Here is a 22696-nt window from a genome sequence, read left to right as displayed (position 1 = left end):
AACAATTCTGTCATTAGTAGTGTCATAGTTATCAGTCCTGTCCCTACGTAATAAAATAAACCTTGTTGTTGAAAAGAAATACTGTCTTCCTTTCAAACAATCATGGAAGACGGTAGATTTTATACTAAGTGACGATTCTTTCTTAAAATAATTATTATAAAACATTACATAACGTTGTAATTGAAACTATGTACCTAAGCATGACTTTACACCTTTATTATACAGGCTATTACAAATCTGCATTAATTAAGCAATTTTAGGAAAACAAGTGATCCAGATTAGAGGACGTTCCTCTGAACTGCGCTGCTTCAAGTCCATGGCTTCACTGTTATCATACTATAGAACAGCGACTTTCAAAATAGATACATAGATGTCTAAAAGACAGGATCACTAGGTATTCAATCAGTTTATAGATTCAACAAAACTTGGAAAAGTTCACAAATGGTCCAATATATGAAACCCTCCCCAATACGAAAAAGAGGTGAATAAAATCAATAACGCTACAGATGGAGAAGAATGGAGTTTAATTTACATCTACCAGTATTCAGTTTAATAATCAAATTGTACACTACCATCTATTAGGCTTGGGTGGTGGAATCCCTCTGGATGCGGCACTATAAGACTACTTCGAAATGTAGATATGAAAAGGAAAAGCCTGATGAAACTGATAAACCAAGGAAGTGTCGGATAAAACAAAAGACGTGTGTAAGTGATCTTAAAAACAAACTTGTTTCGAGAATGTTTGGGGAAAAAGTTATGACTAATGTGACAGAATAAATAAGTAGAAAGATATTACAGTTGATGAACGGTATTAAAACGGATAATTTGTACATCAAGAAAAATGAACTGGTAAAATCAGTACCGGTAATGCATCAACTTTTGATAAGTCACTTTCCACAGATAGCGCGATACTGCATATGATAATGGTACGGTAAAAACAGCAATGAATAGACGTACCACAGTTGTTAGACGCAATAACTGCAACAGGAATTTTACTGAAATATTCGAAATAATTTTAGCGGTCTTCAGAGGCATCTTTATTTTTTAAATTCCAGAGTGGCTCAGTTGTAGAGCATCACCTCTGGTACTAGGAGATCCAGCCATGGGAGAACGTTAACATCCTGTTCGTGAGTTCTCAGGAGTCTCCCCTCGCGTCCCACATTTTCATTCCACCAATTCTTTCACAACCATTCACTTTCATTAATTAGTCTCCTTTAGCCTAAAGGGCATAATAATGGAAATGAAATTAAATCTTTCAGTATTATGTCCCACGGTATTCCGGCTAGGCTAAAGGAGACGGTGATGATGAGAAATGAATGGAATGGTGGAATGAATAAAGTAGGAGGAAACGAGAAAACTCCGGGAAAACCCACGCTCACGGTGTTTGTCCACCACAAAGTTCACTTGGCGCGAGCTGGGAGTCATAATAATGGGATTAAAACTACAAATATCGTTTCGTTTCAATACAGCGTATTAAAATTTTACTATAATCCATACAATTCATAATGTAATTTTCATATTTAGTCTTAGGCTCCTCATCTTTACTATTCAACTGTATCATTTATCTAATCTGGTTTTATATTTTTTAAAAAATAAAGCAATAAACCATTCCAGTCTAAAAACTGGAAGCATCAAACCGACGTAAACAAGCAGCGAATACAAACAATTGTTTTCTATTTGAAACTAGGTAAAATTCGCCAGAAGCTGAAGTATAACCTAACGTCAAACACTACCGATTAAAGTCGATGGTCAATATATAATGAAGTTCGATATTTCAATAAATATCAGAATATATGAAAATTCCAGTATTTGAATATTCGGATTTTGATAATAAAACTTGACGACTGTTGTGTGTTAATATTACAGTGCATATCTCTATAGTGCACAGTAACAGAGTGTAATTTTGTTCCGTCCGCTCTTCTTCTCTCTCTCTCTCTCTCTCTCTCTCTCATTTTTTTTTTTTTTTTTTTTTAATCCGTGCGAATTTTTCTCATGTGTCACTTCCAACTTTACCATTTCAGGACTACTTTTATTTTCATAAATCCGTCTAACATGGAATTTCTTCTGAGGCAGTATTTTAAGGTCGTATTTAAAACACCAAAATTTAATATTGGTAATAATTGAGTTTCTTTATACAGTATTAAACTGCGGTAGACTTTCATAAAATTCGAAACTCAAACCTGAAGTAATACATCTATAACTACTGACTGCAAGAAAGGGATAAGATTGAAGATAGATTCTGTTCTTTATACGCTGAATCCATATCAGAAAGTCATTACTCGCTACCTCTTACTGTCTTGGGTCTATGGAGTTCAACATTGAAACAAGAAGTGCTAATTGCTGTCTATCACTTCCTGTTGCAATAAATAAATAAAATCAGAAATGAAACTGAATCCATATCAAACCAATGCTTGTCGTATCTATTTCCATCCATTATGCGATCACTGTTATAACCAAAAAATCTTCACCACTTCCGGCTTCAGAGAGATTAAAAAAAAAAAAAAGTAGATATAAAAATAATTTTCGGGACGCTGAATTTGTATCAAAAAACTTCTTTTCGAAATTTTGTACTGCTTTCGCTCAATGTAAATAAGTATTGAAACCGGAAGTACTAGTAAATTTCAACCACTTCCGGTTTAGGGAGAGTGCTGCGGGTAGTGATGTTATGTCCTGAGACACGATTTGATTGCAGAAAGAAACTTTTTGCTATCTATTGCCGTTTCTGTTTTATGGAAATCAACGTTGAAGACCGAAATTATTGATTTCTACCACTTCCGGTTCGAATAGAGAGTTAAGGAGATGAAACCTATTCTTGGGACCATAAATCGATTGCACAGAAAAAAAACGCTTTTCGATATCCTTTAGAGTACTGAAACTAGAAGTGGTAGTCAATTTCAACCACTTCTGGTTTTCGTATAGGCCTACTGTTGTGGATAGCGCCATGTTCTCTTAAAATGCTGAATCGATTGCAAGAAAACAACTTGCCGCTACCTACTATCGTTCTTGTTCTATAGCGATACACGTTGAAACCGGAAATGGTTAATTTCAACCACGTCCAGTCCGAATATAGTGTTAACGGAGGAGGTGGGACCTATTCTTGAGACGCTGAATCGATTGCAGAAAACCGCTTCTCGATATCTCTTACCATTTTTGCTCTGAGTATCTGCCGATAGACAGATGGACGGACATAGCCGTTCTATAAGACTTTTATACTCATGCATAGTATAGTTTGGAAGTCTAATAACAATGTTAACAACCTTTCGGTTATGCCCTGTATGATGGGGGTGTTTTACTAGGGCAGATAGCATGTGTCTGTAATCAAATTCTTTTGGATTAGGGATTAGATTTTTGAGCTTTCGGCATCTATGGCCATTTAGCCCGTCACGTATATGAGGGATGGCATCCCTCGGCGAGCACACTATCCAATGAAAGGGAAGGAAGGAAGCGACCTGGGACGATTATGTTAGGTACCATCCCGGCATCTGCCTGGTGTGAATGAGGGAAACCCAGGAAAAATTCGGAACATAGATGTAAATTGCACTCCCGTATATATATAAAGTAAGGCGCTAAAATATGCAGAAAGTAGGGCGCAAAATATATAGAAAGTGAGGCGCAAAATATACAGAAAGTAGGAGCGCATAACTAAGGGTTGCTTGGGAGCGCTGAAGCTTCAAGTTACGCCACTGGATCGGAACCCACATTAATAATAAGCCTGTTCTTCGTAACCGCGGTGTTTTATAAGAGCTCAAAATACAATATCCCAGCTCAACTGATTCAAACCACATCGAATGCAAATAAGTGGTCATGGGAGTTAGTGGAGTCAAAATAGTGGGAGAAATGGGAGAATTCAAGAGAAAACACATCGGTTCTACAAGCCCTCATGATAGAATCAAACCGATACTCTCACCTCAGGATTCCATGTCAGAAAGGCCCGGACAAAAGGACGAGGACAGAAAGGCCCGAGTCAAAAGAGCTCGAGTCAAAAGGGTCCGCGACAAAGGCCCCGCATCAAAAAGGCCCGGATCAAAAGGACACCAAAACAAAATAGCCCGGATAAAAACAGCCCCACAGCCAAAAAGTCTGAAGAAATTAGGACTTAGATTTCTGGGCTTTCGGCATCTATGACTATGTCAGCCCGTCACGTTTGAGGAATGACGTCCCTCGGCGAGCACACTATCCAAGGAAAGGGAAGGAAGAAGGGATTGGGTAAGGAAAGAAGCGGCCTGGAATCTATAGGTTAGGTACCAACCCTGCATTTGCCTGGTGTGAATGAGGAAAACTCAGGAAAACCTCATTCAGGATGGCTGGCTTGAAAAAGCTTTTTATACTTCTTTTCGACTGATTGTTTCTACTGGGAATCAAACCCGTCAAAACGCGTAAAATTAAAGCAGCTGTGGAAATCAGGGATGCACGAGGGTATAGTATCCCCTTAGTAAGTTGAAGTGTTTGTCCAAAAAAAGGAAGAATATCAGTGCTTATTAGTAACAAATTATAAGCTTCCTAGCTTGAATAGTAATCTTAATTATGTTTGGTTGTTGCTTGTTCTGCAACAATCGCTATCGCTTAAGTTGGTTCTCTATGAAAGTTTTCTTGTACCTTTGTCTCTCTGGGTTATATTCTCGTGATATAGCTCGATCAGACTATTAATGACTGTCCCATTCCATTTTCACCCAGGATCAAAGTATAAAAATACATATAGTACGAAAAATATTCTGTGGAAAACTTTAATTTTGCTGCACGAAAATACAGGTACATCTGTATACAGGGTTAGTAAAAAAAAATGGGACAGAACAATAATAACGACACGTGTAGACGGAGGAAAAGCAAATGTTCCAATCGGTATTATTGCAAAAACTGCATTGATCTGGAGCGTGATCACTGTGGAAGTCAACTTTAATTCAGCCATATTGCATATCACACAATATTTTTTTTATATAAAAATACCTAAAAAGGTATGATTTTACACTTCAATTTAGGCTTGAATATTTGCACAAATGAGAATGTGAACTTATTTCTGGCACATTCGTTTCTGTTCATGGGTCAAAAGTTTTTAATAATGGACGACAAACACACTTATTTATTAGATAAACTAGCTTATAACAGCTGTAACTTTAAGTAATTTTAGAGTATAGAATATAGTTAATTGTAATTGTTACCTTAATTGGGAACGTTTTGCAACTAACTGCTAGTCCTGGAAGTGTTGTGCGGAAGGAAGAAGAATTGTGTCAATGTCAGTAGTCAGAATAGAGCAAAGTGAACGAGAAAGTACTATGTTACTAATTATGTGCGGTTAAGGAGATCGCAAGCAATTGCATATCGAGATGCGACAGTAATTTCAGCTACTTTTCTTGAACGTAACCCACTTTTGAAGTCAAGTGTCGAAAGAATTATTCGACATTTTGAAGAAAGTGGAAGTGTAATCAGGAGGGCCGAAATTCTACAGCAATGAGACAGTTTTCTTTCTTTCTTTCTTTTTCTTTTCTTTTCTTTTGTGTGTGTGTGTGTGTGTTACAATCCTTACAGATGATCTTCGTAACCACAATGAATTTTGCGAAGTAATGATGCAAAATATCGATCACACCAGTATTAACGTAAATAACATTATAACAACATTCACGTTGAACAGTTAGATTCTAGTCTAAATTGATGTGTTAAACTTATTTCTTTCCATAAAAAAAAGTGAAATTTCCAATATCGTGGAATCCAAGATATCTGCCATGAAGTCCATACCCCATTCAATGCAGTCTTTGCATCAATACCCACCTGCAACGTTTACTTTTTCTCCGTCCACTGTTTATCGTTATTACTGGTCTGTCGTAATATTTTTATTAACCCTATATTTTTTCACATGTATGTTATTTCAACACAAATCAGGTACTGTCCACAGAATATTTTTCATCTAATACTCTAAGCATTTTTATACTTCTCAGTCTTTTCTGGCTATATCTCAGGATATTTTTTTTTACGTAGGGTCCTTTTAACTCTGGCCCTTCTGTCGCGAGGCCCTTTCGACCAGGGATCTTTTGACCCGAACCCTTTTGACGTGCGGCCGTTTTGACCGGGCCTTTCTGTCCTCACCATTTTGTCCGGGTCCTTCTGACCTGACACCCACCTCAGAGGGTAGCACATTACCAGTGAACCACCATTCCCGCTATAAATATAATAATAAAATCATTGAAAACAATGTTCTTTATTTTAAAATATTTCCTTGCAGTCCGCAATACAGTATAATTTATGTAGTGTGAGTACTGAACACAACTATTATACGTGAACTGCATTAGATAAAATCAGGCCTGTAGCCAGCCTGAAAATGTAGGGGGGACTGGTGGAAGTTAGGGAGGGGCCGATCCAAAAATATTAGTTCATCCCATATTATAGTTCATTTACAAGCCTACCGTGAAAATTTTAGAGGGGGCCCGCCCCCCTAGACCCCCTGAATACGGGCCTGGATAAAATACTGATAATCATCTTTAAAAAGAAAAAAACAAGAATTGCAAGGAATGTCAGAAATTCAATTGTCATAAAAAGCTATAATCATTTTTTAACTTTGTTCTGAAATTAACCTTGCAATAGGCCTATATTTCTAAGATATAAACGAATCATAAATGTGCTACTGCATTGACATAAAAACGAGATTAAAGAGGAAAAATGTGATACCTTTTATTAAACTAATCCTCTTTTAACACAGATATATCTTATCATATTCCTTATCCGTCACACCAAATATACCGCTTGTGCGAATAATATTCATTGTTTATACAGTATATAACTTACATAGTTAAAGTGATACAAAGTTTCTCCAATGTCATATGCAATAACAATTATTGCAACATATAACCTACGTTTCCTGATGAATCATCACGAAAAAATCCGTTATCAAGTTATCATTTGTTTTTATAATTTTAGTATTCCATTATGAAAGGATTTCTTTATCAAAGCCAGCGACAACTGATACAAATTACACAATTGATGGTAATAAACGCTGTAACGAAAACAATACCACGTTGTTCAGTAATTCTATTATTCATATACGGAAAGTGTTATGTAACATTATATACAAAACACGAGTTTTTATTTCTTTGTATTTGTTGCAACCTTCATACAAGAATGTGATTAGAAAATATACGTACTGAATTCTTAGGATTTAGATTTTTGGGATTTCGGCATCTATGACCATTTAGCCCGTCGTGTATGAGGGATGACGTCACTCGGCAAGCATACTATCCGGGAAAAGGGAAGGAAGAAAGGATTGAGGAAGGAAGGAAGCGTCCTGGGACCTATAAGCTAGGTACCACCGGCATTTGCTTTGCCTAGTATAAATGAGGGAAACTCAGGAAAAGCTCGTTCAGGATGGCTGATGGGAAAAAGCTTTTTATAGTTTTTCGACCGAGTGCTCCTACTGGGAATCGAACCAGGGACCACTAGCACCGAAGGCGACAGCATTAGTAACTACGCTACACGGGACCACTTACTGAATTCTTGGCCACAACTATGTATTAAAAGAAAGAAGATTCTACAGAATTATGTTGTTGAAACAATTATGTACTTTGAAGACCGAAAACTTGATTTGCGTATACCTATCTAAAATGGGCTTCATTTCACATAATTTTACATCAAGATATTTTCTACTAAATACTGTAAACAATTATTCATGTATTGAAGTACTAAAAGCAAAACTCCTCCTACAAAATACAGATGATTCACGTCGAAATAATGAGCATGTGGTATCATATTTGTTAACCTCCGAAGTCACCCTACATGCATTGAAGGGATTCCTATTATCTCCAATGTATGTAATACATTTCTTTAATGTTCCTGATATTCCTTACAAATGCAGCTGCCTACGAGATGAGACGAGACCAGTGTTCTTCCAACAGAAAAAAATAAACTCTCAGAGACGAGACATCATTTCCACGATTACTTTTTGAAACAATGTTTACTTTAATATTTATTTAATGGTTCTTATATCCAATACCCAATTCACGTTATAACCTTTCTAAAACTTTTTTTTAAATAATTTATACATTTTTCTGAATCTTTGCTTGTGGACTATTGCTAAACAAATTTTCAAAGCTGAGACCTCTTAAGTTATTGAAATGTGTTAAATAGTCGATGAGTTCTTTGTAAGTTCGTAGGTTTCTTCTGAAGAGAAGTGTAACACAAACTTTGGTACTTTTCCCCCAAAGTATAAACGGCCTTAAACAGGTAACTTCAACTACTAAATGACTGTTCTTACGAAAACAGGTCAAATATGTATGAGCCTTTTTCCACGTAACACAGTGTGTTCTTAAGGATAAGTGATACCTTTACAAGCTGATTCTTTAGCTCAACTTAAAGTGTAGGTATTTTTGCAAGTGTTAAGTGTAGGTATTTTTGTTTAGTTAATGCTGAAAATACAAGGTATGGCATATAAATTAAGATACGCATTTATGTGCCAGAATTGTATAAGAAGCATTTAACCCTACGTTGCACAGTATCATGGGAATGAATACCGAAATTATCACATTTTCTCTTCCTTTTACGTATGCCTACGTGAGGAAGGCATCACGATGCAAAGTGGGAAGTTCAAATTCTTGGGAAATAATAATAATAATAATAATAATAATACCTTTGGAACACAAACATCAAGTCAAGATGGCCCGGTATTGTTAGTTGCTTCACACAATTATTAAGCAACTGTCAGGAACTTCACACACACACTCACACACACACACACACACACACACACACACACACAAAAGGAGAGAGAGAAAGATCGTAGTCAATTGTTATTTTGGAAATTAAAATGTTATTTTAATGTAATCTATCAGTCTACCTTTACCTGGTCTTGGCGTTCACACTATTTGTTAGTGACAATGACGTTTAATCACAGTGACTTGTGTTCTTATCTACTCTTCTTACTTCTTTAAAAATCGAAGATTGTACGTGTAAACAAGAAAATGTTATGTCTCATTTTACACTTTGTGAATTTTGGGCCAAGTGTCGTGTCCAGGTCAACGAAATAATACGGACAAGTCAATCGACGTAACTTTGTATATTGTACTGTCAGAGTTTCAGAAAAAAAGTAGCAGTGTCACATGTGTACCATGTGAAAGTAGTGATTGAACATATTTTTCGGACGCTTAATTGATTGCAGGAAACCACTTCTCGCCATCTATTACCGTTTTTACTCTATAGTGATCAACGTTAAAACCGGAAATGAAATGAAATGAAATCTTTGAGTTTTACGTCCCACGGTTATGCCGGTTAGGCTAAAGGAGACGGTGATTATGAGAAATGAATGAAATGGTGGAATGAAGAAAGTGGGAGGAAACGGGAGAACCCCGAGAAAACCCACGCACACGGTGTTTGTCCACCACAAAGTTCACTTGGCGGGAGCAGGGTTTGAACCCGGGACCCCATGCACCAGAGTTGAACGCTCTACCACTGAGCCACCGCGGCCCCAACGTTAAAACCGGAAGCGGTTGATTTATGCTACTTCCGTTTTGAATCGCGAATTCAAAGACAAATTGTACCTATTCCTAGAATGCTAAATGGATCTTTTTTTTAAAAAAAAAATGCTGATCACTCTCTCGTATCGTTTTTGCTCCACGTAGAGTAATATTAAAACTGGAAGTTTTAGTGTATTTTTATCACTTCCGATTTTAGTAGACAGTTAAGAATGGAGATGAAATGGATGCTTAAATGATTGCAGAAAACTGGTCCGCTCTCTCTATTACCGATTTTCCTCTATAAGAAAGCGATCAGTTAAAACCAGAAGTGGTTGATTTCTGCCACTTCTGGTTTAAATAGAAGATTAAGGGAAATTCCTGTCTATTCTTAGAATGTTACATGGAGTCCAAAATTCCGCTTCTCGCTATCTCTCATCAATTTCGTTCCATGTAGAACAATATTGAAACCGGATTTCTATCACTTTTGGGTTTAATAGAGGGTTAAAGATGGATACGACATGTATTCTTAAAACGCTTAATCGATTGCAGAAAACCGCTTCTCGCTATCTATTACCGTTTTCAATGTATAATTATCAACGTTAAAACAGGAAATGGTCGGTTTCTACCACTTCTGATGAATTATTTACTTCCATCGAAGAACCTGTATCCTACGTTTTGCCCTTCTGCCTTTTGGCCAAAATTGATAGTGCTCCATCAAGTAGTTCTTGAGATTTCTTGTCTCCCGGATTGACGGACAGACAGTGTAAATGAGTATTGATAAACTAAACTCCATAAATAAGAAAATTAAATATCTACTCTTACGTTCCATGGTTATAAGTATCCTTTAGGCTAAAGGAGACAGACGATTAATTAAATGAATAATTATGAATATAGTTGTAGAAATGAGAATGTGTGAGAAAACGGAAGGCCCCAAGAAAACCCACGCAATGGTGTTTGTCTACCACAAAATTCACTTACCATGAGCTCGGATCGAATCAAGGACCCCATGCACCAGAGGTGAACGATCTTCCACTGAGCCACCGTGGACTCATATACTTTAAAATGAAAAGAAATCTAAGTTTTACGTTCCACGATTATGCCGGTTAGGCTAAAGGAGACGGTGATGATGAGAGATGAGTGAAATGGTGGAATGAAGAAAGTGGGAGAAAACGGGAGAATTCCGAGAAAACCCAGGAGCACGGTGTTTGTCTACCACAATGTCCACACGGTGCGAGCTGGGATCGACCCAGGGACCCCAAGCACGGGAGGTGAACGCTCTACCACTAAGCCACCGCGCTCCCGGTAGGCCTCATATACTATCTTAAGAATTCCAAAACTTAACTAAGACGCATGTTTGAGATCAGGATCATATTTTTATTTACTTATTATTACTACAGTATTATTTTTAAGGGAGGAGAAATGTCAGAGGGAGGGGTCAGATTTTGGACGAGTCATGAATCATGTGCGAAGTGTTCAAACTTTCTACAACTGAACAAATTTCACCTGGAATTTGCAAACATTTGTCAGCGATACAAGTGCACTTACATTCAAAAATATAGAACTCCCTTTCAGAAACTATTTACTTCTTTATGTGTAATATGCTTTGTTACATAACCTTAGAACAGACTTCAAACAGACATAAAATATATGCTTTAGTCTGCAACAGATCTCGGTTGGTTCGTATTTATAGCGTTCCTTTTCAGTAAACAAGGCTACACACTATCTATATAAGACGTAGATTTACAGTTTAAGATGGGATCCGAATCAATGTAATGCTTTAAAATTTCAAATCTGTCCCATCGGGAATCGAAGTCGGATACCCGTATAACAATGGCATGTGCGGTTAACCACTAGAGTAGCGAGGAGAGTAACCTGGCTAGGAATAAAAGTATATACATGGGTTAATGGCACGGACCACTGGGCTCAGCAGTGTGCGTAGTACTTCACCACAGTGTCTTAGTAAAGTAGGCTATTGAAGCCGCTCCTACCAAGGGAGATGGATCGGTGTCTCCTAAATGGAAATATCTGAATGACACACACATGTTGCATCACCAATTAGAGCCTTTCTATTTCAACTGTACCCCTTCTGGCGCTGCTGTCGATGTGTGTTTTCTCGTACCTCCCTCGAAAGAGGAGGGACAAGTTGCTGAGGCCGAGATCTTTCAATTGTTGGATGTGGAAGCGTTGCCACAATGAATTATTTCACGGATTTTGCTGTGTTCTGTCTTGTTAGGCAGTCTAAGTAGCCTACGATCTTCACTCGTCAAGAACAAATAACTGAATGACAAATTGGCAACACAGCTGAGGTCATTCACTTCTTTTATCCAAGCAAAGGGACGATTTCCTCCGTGAGAGGGTGAAGGGGTGGGGACGAAGTATGTTTTGCATATTTTTCGAGGGCACATCTGAGATAGGTAGACTCTAGTATTTTAATGTAGATGTACCTCTTCCGTAAAATGAGGTAGGCACGGGTTGGAACTATGTCGTCCTTACCTGGGGAGGGAAGCCTTCAGGATATCTTTTAAATTGACGAGTAAGGAGTGCCCTTCTATCCAAGGAGGTGGGTGGTTGGGTGTCTGTGCAGTACCTCTTGGCGCTAGTAGAGTTACAAAAAAGAAGGCAGGGTCAGGATTAAAGTTCCCCGCCCGGGTCATCGTGGGATTCCTGGTTTGAAGTGGATTCACCCGAACTATGGTCATACCGTGGAATTCAGTTACTTGGGGCAGTGTTCTCCAAGGGAGTGACTTGCCTTATAACGCTCAGGTGCTGTCACGGCAAGTGGCGGTGGGCCCCCCACTCCTCAGGGATCACTCCAAGACCATAATGACAGAGCAAATACAAGTATACTGGGATCTGACGGTTCAAGGTATTTTTTTGAAGCCCTTTGTAAACAGTTCACGGATCGGTCACACTTAAAGGCTGGTCCATTAAGAAGGTCACCCTCGATGGTGGCCACAATGAATGCAGGCAGGTAGACACTCTCCTTTGTAGGGTTGTTATTGTGTTTGTTTATAAAACATGAGTAAAAGCGCCTGGGTAGTTTTTGAAAAAATCGTCTGAAAAAAAAAACACCTTAAAAATAAACTACTCCTTGTGGATGTTTTCAGAAGAAATGACTTACACCACATTACAGACTTATTTAAGATATATTAAGAAAATTGGTTGTACAGTTTCTGAGAAAATCGTCCCATTCCAAAAGAACTTATGCTACATTATAATTATTGATGAAATATGTATTTATGAAATGTGAACAAAATATTTTTATTAAAAACCAACTGAGAAAAAAATACCTCGAATAGACTCATGGATTTACCAAAAGAACAGAATATAAAGTTGTTCCACTTTAATGAAATATGAACAAAATAGTCTCTGAGAAGTTTTTGAGAAAATCTCCCGATAAAATCGCACCCCCAAGAATAAACTACTTTTTTTATTATTTTTCAGGGGAAATGCCTTACATTGTATGGTAATTAATGAAATACTTGTTTATGAGAACAAAATCGCCTCCGACGTATTCGGGAAATTCGCCCGATAAACACTTACACCAAAGAATAAACTACCCCTTATGAATGAATCTTTGAAAGAGAAAACACTTACACCACATTGTACTTTCATTAACAAAATACATAGGTGTACTTATCTAAAATGAACAAAATCTCCTCGGTGTTTCTGAGTAACTAGTCTAAAAAAAAAAACACCCCACCCCCAAGGGTAGACTATTTCTTGTGGATTTTTTTAAATACCTTAAACTGTATTATTAAGCTATTAATGAAATATCTATTTATGGAACAAAAACAAAATCATCTGAGTTGTATTAAAGACAATATCTAAACTTATACATTATAAGGTTGTAAACGGTATATTGATTTATGATGTATAAACAAAATCGTTAGAGCAGTTTTCAACAAAATAGCAAATTTTGATTTTGTTCTCCTGTAAACTGTTTGTATTTTCGGGGATGAAAAAATTTGAAAAAACGCATTAGAGCAGGGGTTCTTGACCTGTGATACGTGGTACGCGAGACGCTGTTAGTGGTACGTACAACTTGTGGTACTCTTCTTTAATATGCTTTGGTGGTACGCCGGTGGAATAGGTTGAGAAATCCTGCACTAGAGAATCTTATAAAACCATATTGCCAATATTAGCCACAGCCGACAAAGATATTGATAATCAATAACTGTCCGAAGCATATATATCGGAACCAGTGACGATCCCAACTTTAATTTCTTGGGAAAGGGGGATACACCTATTCTTATATACAGTGGTCGAAATGAGACAGTATGCCTTGGTATGCCATACCGTTTCTGTTTCTTTAGTGATGAAGGCATACCGTCTCTGTTTTTTCAATGATTAAAACATACCGTCACTAAAAAGTACTGCCATGTCGTGACAAAACGCTGTAACTTTGGCGCAGCAGTTTTGCGAAAAAGAGAGTCAAGTTTTCATCCGAAAATGTGATCTGTATCGTGTAGAACCAGTGTAACTAGGCAATAATGGTCAACCAATCAATTTTCACCAAATTTATATCACACAACATGCATTTACGTAACATTACATGTAACCACGTGTTTCCAAAGTCAAGATACACTGGTTCTACACGATACAGATCACATTTTCGGATGAAAACTTTACGGCTCTTTTTCGCAAAACTGCTCCGCCAAAGTTACAGCGTTTTGTCACGACACGGCATGCTAAATACCTTTAATAAATCCATTTTTATGCGTAGTAATTGACGAATATCTTTGCACGTAAAAAGATTTCATTTCTTTTGTAGAAATAATTTCTAAGCCGACAATAACGACATCTTTATCCTACCTTTTGTTTTTAAAATGAAGTGTCTTCAAAGAAGTTCGCCTTGTTTATATTTTGATGTGCCATACTGAATTGCTTTCTTATATATGTGCGTGTCTGCTTGCCTTGATACATATAGATGGTGTGTTTTGAGCATTGGCGGATTTATGGGTTGTCTGTTGTGGGGGCGAACTTTTCGGGGGTTTGGAATATCCGTCAGTCGAGTGAGGGTCCGGGAGTTTTCCCGCAAGAAAATGTTAAGACAAAAATTCAGTTTTTGAGCATTTTTGTGTATAATTCTCTATATTACAACATAAGATAATATTCTTTTTATTTTTCCACAAAGTTGTTGGCTGGAGATCAAAATCTCTCCATGTCCCCCCGCCCCGTAACTACAGAGAAGCATACCAATGCTTTTCATTCATTATGTAAATAGAAATGCAATATTTCAGGCAACATACCCTCACTGCATTTCAACACTTAGATAGCCGGTATGTCGAGTCAAAATCGCAATCAAACATACCGCCTCTGTTTTTTTTACCACTTCGAAGACTGCTTAGATAGATAGATAGATAGATAGATATAGATATAGATATATAGTTAAATATTACTGAACCTACATTGTAATACTATCTGTCTGGTGGAGCAGACAGTCACTGGGAGGAGCGCTCGCCCCCTTGCCTCTCCTCTGGCATCGTTTTCGTCACTAATCGGAACATAATGAGCTGCTTAACCTATGTTTATTAAAAAATGTATTAGCCTATCTATATGGCAACTCCTTCAGTGTTGGCAATAAGCATAGCTTTATAATTTACTACAGATTTATCCTCGACTGAATATAAACGTGTACTAAGCTGTGCGTATATCGCTTTAGGAACATCCTATTCTTTCATATATATAAATATATACAGGGTGTCTCAACAGTCCACTGACATACGGTAACTCTGTTATTATCAGAGCTAGAACAAAATGTAAGAGGGGAAACTGTCTCCAAACATGACGTTTTCAATCTAAGGTGAAGAATTTTTTAAATCATACGAGCTGTTTGGGCTATACACTCTTTTTACGCCCAAAGTTAAATGAAAATGAAACGTTGCCCTTTACCTGGATCCACAACAGAAGACAATGAAGTTACTGTCTGTTACGCTAACGAGTCGATGGGCAGCTCCCATTTCAAACATGCCCCGTTCACCATACTCTTACAAAATTTGTCCACTTCCCGTAATGTCCTTCCCTTCCGAGCTCCAAGTACTGTAAATGGCAACGTCGCATTTTCATTTAACATTGAGCGCATAAAGAATGTATAGCCCAAACGGCTCGTCCGATTTTAACCCTTTAACGGACCATTTTTTCGATCACACTGATTTTTTTAAAATTTGGAGTGGTTTCGGTGTAAAAAAACATGTGATTTTTTTTAAATTAATGCTAATATGGGATCTACGGGATATTTTATGGTGTTTGCATATAGAGTCTAAGCAAAGTTGCGCGTTGATATCTGCAAAGTCCATTAAAACCAGATAAAACCAATAAAATGCGACGAATTGTCAGCGTACTTGCACTTTTGGACTCATTACACTTCTGTCTAACACACACACACACACAAAATCAATAATTCAAAACCTGTCCACCTAAACGAGCAAAGAAAGCTCAAAAATGACAAGATGACAACTCCTCGTGCAGCAAGTAAGACAAAGAGTCCAACGCTGGCTTACTATGACATCTAACGGGAAATTCAGAACTTTATTAGTGAAAGAGCGTCTAGCTGATACACAAAGCTGCTTTTCTATGTCCTAACTAGGAACTACATGGTGCAATACAATTACAAAGTGAACTTTGCATATATGCAAATCTGCGCGTTGAAGGGTTAAAAATGTTAAGAGTGCAATTTGTGCAGAACATTCATAGGAACCAATACAATAAATAGAAATAGAGCAATTACACTCTATTAATTTTAACAAAATAGATCCAAACTTTCCTAACCCCAAACTAACCCGACCCTATCCTACTTATTCCTATCTTGCGTCATGTCAACAATGTGACAAAATCACTTGTTCTGCACAAAGTGAGCCCTTACCTTAAAAATTCCTTCACTTTAAATTGAAAACATTATATTTGGAAACGGTTTCTCCTGTTACATTTTATTGTAATTCCGATAATAACAGTTACCCTATGTCAGGGGACTTTGGAGACATCCTATATATATATATATATATATATATATATATATATATATATATATATATATATATATATATATATATATATATATATATATATATATATATATATATATATATATATAACTTATACCTCGTATATATAGTTAATAGAAAACTACCAACTTACCTTATCTGGGAAAGTACCATTTCTTCAGGAGATATGAGCCTCCAAGATCCATGTAAATATTCTCTGCACAGCTGATACGCTTTTTCACGAACATCTTCTGTTTGTAACTCACTCATGGTTATTTATTTATGTCCTTAGTCCGTGTGTTATTGAATATTAGCTTTTTAATGCGACATTTTTTTAAAAATCACAACTAGGTCTATTTAAAAAAAAAACACTGTTTTGACGTGGTATTACGTTCGCGTGTTGAGGTTGTTTTCTGAAACGAAATAATACATATCAGCAAATCCTTTAACTCATTGATGTACCCAAGTTCAAATTTATTAATAGTTTCATTGTTATCATACAGTATAACGAAGACTGTAAACAACAATTAAGATGGCTGCATATAACCGTCGTTTTTTAATAGAATTGTTTTCGTAGTCTATCCACTAGGTTATTCACGTGAGGTTGAATGATTTTTGAGAACAGCTACAGTCATGCAACGCGATGCAATGCAAGGCATGGATTGTGGAGAACTGGAATCAATAGCTTGTGTCTAGCCAGGCAGGCGGCCACGTTGTCACTAAATCCTGCAGTTTACGGTGACGAGTGTTGAATGCTCTAGCGAACGACGCAAGTGCTATCGTTTCTCCGTTTCTAACGAAGTCACTTTATTGATGAAATGACGCTTGCGCATTTCCTGCCCTAAAAATGCAATACCATAATTATAGAATTGTCAGTACATGATAACGCATATAAAGTTGCACAATGCTTCGAGAGCAGTAATAAAAATTTTAAATACGCCTACTATTACTAATTTGTGATCGTCTTTTTTTTAAAAAATAATTTATTCACATTTGTTTTCGAAATTTCGATATGGAGAGCATGAAATTTCTAGTTTTACGTCCCATGATTATTCCCTTTATATTAAAGAAGATGGATAAAGTAAGAAAGTGAATTATTACGAAATATTGGTGGAATGAAAATACGGAAGGAAACGAGAAAGAAATGGAGAAAAGTAGGTTAGTATAATGGAAAATCAATGAGAAAATATTGAATATATCAGTGAAGAAATCAATAATTTTGGAGAATATTGAAAACAAAAGAAGAACAACTCCTAGGACACGGAAAAGAAATGTATTCGGAAGGATGTGATAGTATAGAGGAAGGAAAATGAGGGAGGAGGATTTTTTGTTTGTTGAAGTTGAGTCCCTTTTTATCACCAAAGCAATATGAGATGTGAACTACAGTTTAAGGTACAATTCACAATTCGAACAACTATAGGGGCCGCGGTGGCTCAGTGGTAGAGCGTTCATCTCTGGTGCTTGGGGTCCCGGGTTCGATCCCAGCCCCCGCCAAGTGGACTTTGTGGTGGACAAACACCGTGTGCGTGGGTTTTCTCAGGGTTCTCCCGTTTCCTCCCACTTTCTTCATTCCACCATTTCATTCATTACTCATCATCACCGTCTCCTTTAGCCTAACCGGCATAACCGTGGGACGTAAAACTCAAAGATTTCATTTCATTTTCGAACAACCGTAATATATTCAAATGCTCTTCCACAGGGAATCGAACCCAGGCTTCGTACACCATAGATCAGTAGGAAGGGCGACGAGTTAGGAAAGAAAGGGGATATAATCAAAACGAATAGACTTACTGAAAACAATAATGAATGATTTTTTTTTTCAATTTCTATGTCATCATAGACTTAAGTGACTTATGCCAGCATAGACATATATATGGGGCAGGATGGATGTTGTCCCCTCTCTACCTTTTTCATATAACATATAGACAACGGCGCCGATTTTCCAAAATTTATGTGGGTGCACATCAACGGCAGGACGTGTTAGCTTATACCGGTATGTTTTCAGGAAAGTCTCGATATTTGATTGATTTATTTTTAGTTAAAAACTATTATCACTGCGGAGAGGGTTGTACTGTGATAAAGTAAAATATAACGGTACTATAAGGATAAATTGGGGCTACTCTAGTTCAGTCGGTAACACGGCTGACTTAAATGCAAGAGAAACGGTTCAAATCCGGGTTCAAACTAAAAATCTTGTGGGTGCGCTGGAGCATCCATGTAGTCGACGCGCATGAACATACGTAGATCTCCTACTATGTGCCCTAGTTTCTGTTTAGAATTCCATTTCGATTCAGTCCGTTGCTAATTCTTGTCTCAACTCTCTTCTGAATCTTGACTGATAGATGTCCTTGTGTGCTAGATATCATAGAATGCTTATATTATTAAGTACCCTTCTTTATAGCGAAGTGTGCATGCGGAGAAAGCTAAGCTGATTAGTGCTATTTCAGGGTGCTTGAATCTATTGAATCAAGGTGCTTCTATACAGGGCGCTGGGGTGTCCCAGGACCGGCTCTACCATATATGCAACACGTGAATTTCCATGGGGCGACAAAGTCTGTCATGACTAAGTTGACCTATTTGAAAACTACATTCATAACTCATGTTTAGGTCGCATTAATTTGTCACATGGACAGTGCTAAAGCAAATGGTCAAACAAATCCCAGCATGAATTGCTTGATTGTTGTCAAGTGCAAGAACTCAATTTTGGTAGCGAACATTTGTTCCATTTAGATACAGGGTTCATTATGAAAGTAATGAGCATGATGCTACCCTGACTCAACAATCCACCGCAGCGCGCGCTGCCGGCGCGGAAAAAGTAGTGAGTGGTCTGTCCTTCCAAACGCACCCGGAGTCAGTCTGCTGCGAGCAGTGACAGCGTGTGGATGTCGATCCGCGTGAAGCACGTTTTTACAAGTTGTAACACGGCGCGGTGGAGGGTTCGGTCGAACAAGGCTACGCCATAAAATTTTGCGTCAAGTTGGGTAAGAATGATACAGAAACTTACCAGATGCTGAAAGAGGCCTACAAGCAGGAGTGTTTGTCAAGATCCCAGGTCGGAAAATGGCACAAGTCGTTCAAGGAGGGTCGGGAGGAGGTCGCCGACAAGCCCCGTTCTGGACGCCCAACAGCGGCCAGGACCGACGACAACCGTGACCGTGTTACCGTGTGCGTGAAGTGTTGCGCTCAGACCGGCGTGTGAGCATTCAACAAATCGCAGACACCCTAAACATGTCAACATTTGCGGTACATGGGATAGTGACCGAGGACCTGCAAATGCGAAAGGTCTGTGCGAAGCTTGTGCCGAAGGTGTTGACGAACGAACAAAAAGAACTTTGAGTTGTTGGCATTGTGTGAAAGTGATCCGGACTTTTTAGACTCGGTCGTAACTGGAGACGAATCCTGGATGTTCGAATACGATCCAGAATCCAAAAGGCAGAGTGCGGAGTGGCATACCTCATCCTCCCCCGCCCCAAAAAGGCGCGCATGAGCAAATCCCGAATCAAAACCATGCTCATTGTCTTCTTCGACATTCGAGGAATCATCCATTTCGAGTTTGTGCCACCAGGACAACCTGTCAACGCAGGATTTTATCTAGAAGTGCTCAAGACACTGAAACGCAGTGTCGCCCGCGTTCGAAGTGACATCAAAGACTCAATGAAACTCCACCACGACAATGCACCAAGTCACACCGCCTTCACCGTCGTCGACTTCCTGGCCCGGAGCAGAACTCCAGTGGTCCCCCACCCCCCTATAGTCCTGACCTGGCTCCTAGTGACTTTTTTTGTTTCCCCATTTGAAGAGACACCTCAAAGGAAAACATTGGGACTCCGTGCAGAACATTCAAGCCCATGTTACAAGATTTTTAAAAGTCATTCCAGCCGAGGACTTTAAAGATGCTTTTCAGTCGTGGAAAACACGTCTTCAGAAGTGTATCGCTGCAGAAGAAGCGCATTTTGAAGAATTTTAAAGATTTGTAACAATCGGAACAATAAAACAGTTTTTCTAAAGCAATGCTCATTACTTTCATAATGAACCCTGTAGTTATCACAGTTTTGATACGAAAATTAGTTTTATATTTGCCACAAACAAGTTCCTTATCATTGAAGGTGGGAATAAGTTTTTTTTTTTAAAAAAAATGACGGAGTTACACTGGAATTGCAAACTGATATATTGAGATGGAAACTCGATATTGAATTCTATAAAAAGGTTTACCATCTTTTCTCTGCAGGTGTGTTAGCTTTATCTTTCTCTAACGAGAGACTGTTTCTTTAACTAGGAGGCGGCTGGAGGATTAAGCCCTCATCGACCACCTTCACCCCTCTGTACTTTTCAGTTGTTCGTTTAGATAATACATAATATATGTTCAATAACAGTCAAGACAGTAAGTTAAAATCAAATTGCCCCTTCGAACTCTCTTGTGGCTAAACGGTTAGCGTACGCGCCTTTGGGATAGGGGACCCGAATTCGATCCCCGGTAGGAGCTCATGTGGTTCGGATCTCACGTCAATTCACATATAAATACTATAAAATTCAAAAAATATCTTTAGAAACATCCTTTAGTGTTATTTATGTTTAACGAATGTATATTTTTCACTATTTAAGTTTGGGAAAGTATATTCAACACAACAAACAAACAAACAAAAAAAAAAAGCTTTGACTGAGAATGGATTTACTTGGAGTGAGGAAATTTCTTTCTGTGCTGCTCTACGACTTGGAGAAAAATTGGGCCTGATCTTCCTGATTGGTCAGTTTTGATTGAAGCTTTCAATCAATGCAATTCCTCGTTCTGCCAGATCAGATATAGAGCTCTCGAGTTTGAAGGAAAGTATCGTTCGTTTCTCATGTTTCAGGGTTTTCTAATAAAAAATCCGTGGAGATCTCCAGTGCTTCAAACAGCTTTCTGGTGTCCCTGCAAACGAAGTCACTAAGGGCTTTATTTTCGTAGTATCTTCATATCTTAAACACATGAGTTCTTCTTCACTTCCATCCCTAAATAACACTGCAATCATGTCTTTCTTCACTGCTTTGTGGATTTCAGGCTCAAAGAAACTGAGACTAATAAGTGGTTTGCTCAAATACCACAGATGTCGTGAGGAACTGGGCATGCTGTTTCTGCAACTTCTGCATTAACATTCTTGTAGGAATGAATGCGTCTTAACAGATTCAGGTCATTCCTTGCAGTTGAAAGTGCAACAGGAGAGGAATACCATGCCTTCAAATACTCTGCGACGACAAATATGTTGAAGTCGCGAAGCCCGTTCAGCTCACGAGATGTAAAGTGAATAAATGACCGAAAAAGATATATCTTCAATTTCGCCATCCCTCGTTTACGATGATAGGCACCAGAATATGATACCCCCTGGAAGAACTTCGCCAAGAAACATGAGAGCAAGTTGTAAAAGTTCTCTGTAATAATCTCTGGGTTGATAGTGCGTCAGTTGCTGCTTGAAGAAAGATATCAGTTCATACTTTCCTGGTGTAAAAACCTCTGCGACAACTTCGTCCATGGTTCCGGTCTCGAACTTCAGCTTATCAATTGAGTTCCATGCCTCAGACAAACGTTGAAAGGGTTTTATGTGTGGACCCATTGAAGCACCAAAAACCATGTCGAACACACACGCCATAATTAGTTCTTTTATGTGATGCCTCCAAGGGACTCTGATAAGATTCTTCTGCATTTTCTGTTTCAGCAGGGTACAAGCTCCATTTTGTGACCCCGTGTAAGACGCTGTTGTGTCAAAGCACATGAAATACACACGCGTGCAGTAGCGTACCCAGGAATTTATTTCGGGGGGGGGGGTTCAAACTAAATATGAAGCTATTTTATATTAAAATTGCTAAAATTGCCCCTAAAATTAGGCTAAATTTTTAAAAAGTCGAAATTTCGGGGGGGGGTCCGGACCCCCGTGTCCCCCCCCTTCCGTACGTCCCTGCACGCGTGGTTAAGTTCCAATCCTCCAGCAATTTAAAAACAGCTTCAGACTGGGAGGCACCACTTCCTTGGAATAGCAGGCACTCCTAATAGTTTTGTGGCATCTAGGGTTTCCAGATTTTGTAAAGGAAAAACCGGGACACCAATCTCAGACTATACGTAAGGTCCCAGTTCATTCTATACATAGTTAACACAAATGAAGCCCTACAAAAGAGAGTCTCATATTCCAAGTTCCGATTTATTGTGTTTAGCAGGTTCTAAATATTGTGCTATTTACGACACACCCTCCCATTTATGATAGAAGAGATACTTTTTTCCTTTGTTGCATCATTAACTGAGTCAGAAACACT

The 22696-nt window shown here is 38.2% G+C and overlaps 1 protein-coding gene across 2 annotated transcripts in view; it reads right to left on the bottom strand.

Annotated features, from left to right (window-relative positions):
- Positions 1-17206, bottom strand: part of LOC145662682 (choline/ethanolamine kinase-like) — an 83520-nt gene extending 66314 nt beyond the window's left edge. Inside the window, exon 1 of one of the 2 annotated variants that reach the window (XM_081728507.1) lies at positions 16569-17206. In XM_081728507.1, coding sequence (XP_081584633.1) covers positions 16569-16684 — 116 coding nt within the window. In that variant the 5' untranslated portion in view covers positions 16685-17206. The remainder of the gene's footprint in view (positions 1-16568) is intronic. The other variant, XM_081728506.1, reaches the window with a different exon arrangement.
- Positions 17207-22696: the final 5490 nt, after the last annotated feature.

The sequence above is a fragment of the Thermobia domestica genome, chromosome 10 (assembly GCF_964235325.1).
Source record: "Thermobia domestica chromosome 10, izTheDome1.hap1.1, whole genome shotgun sequence".
Taxonomy (NCBI): Eukaryota; Metazoa; Arthropoda; class Insecta; order Zygentoma; family Lepismatidae; genus Thermobia; species Thermobia domestica.
This window is presented reverse-complemented; position numbering and strand designations above follow the sequence as displayed.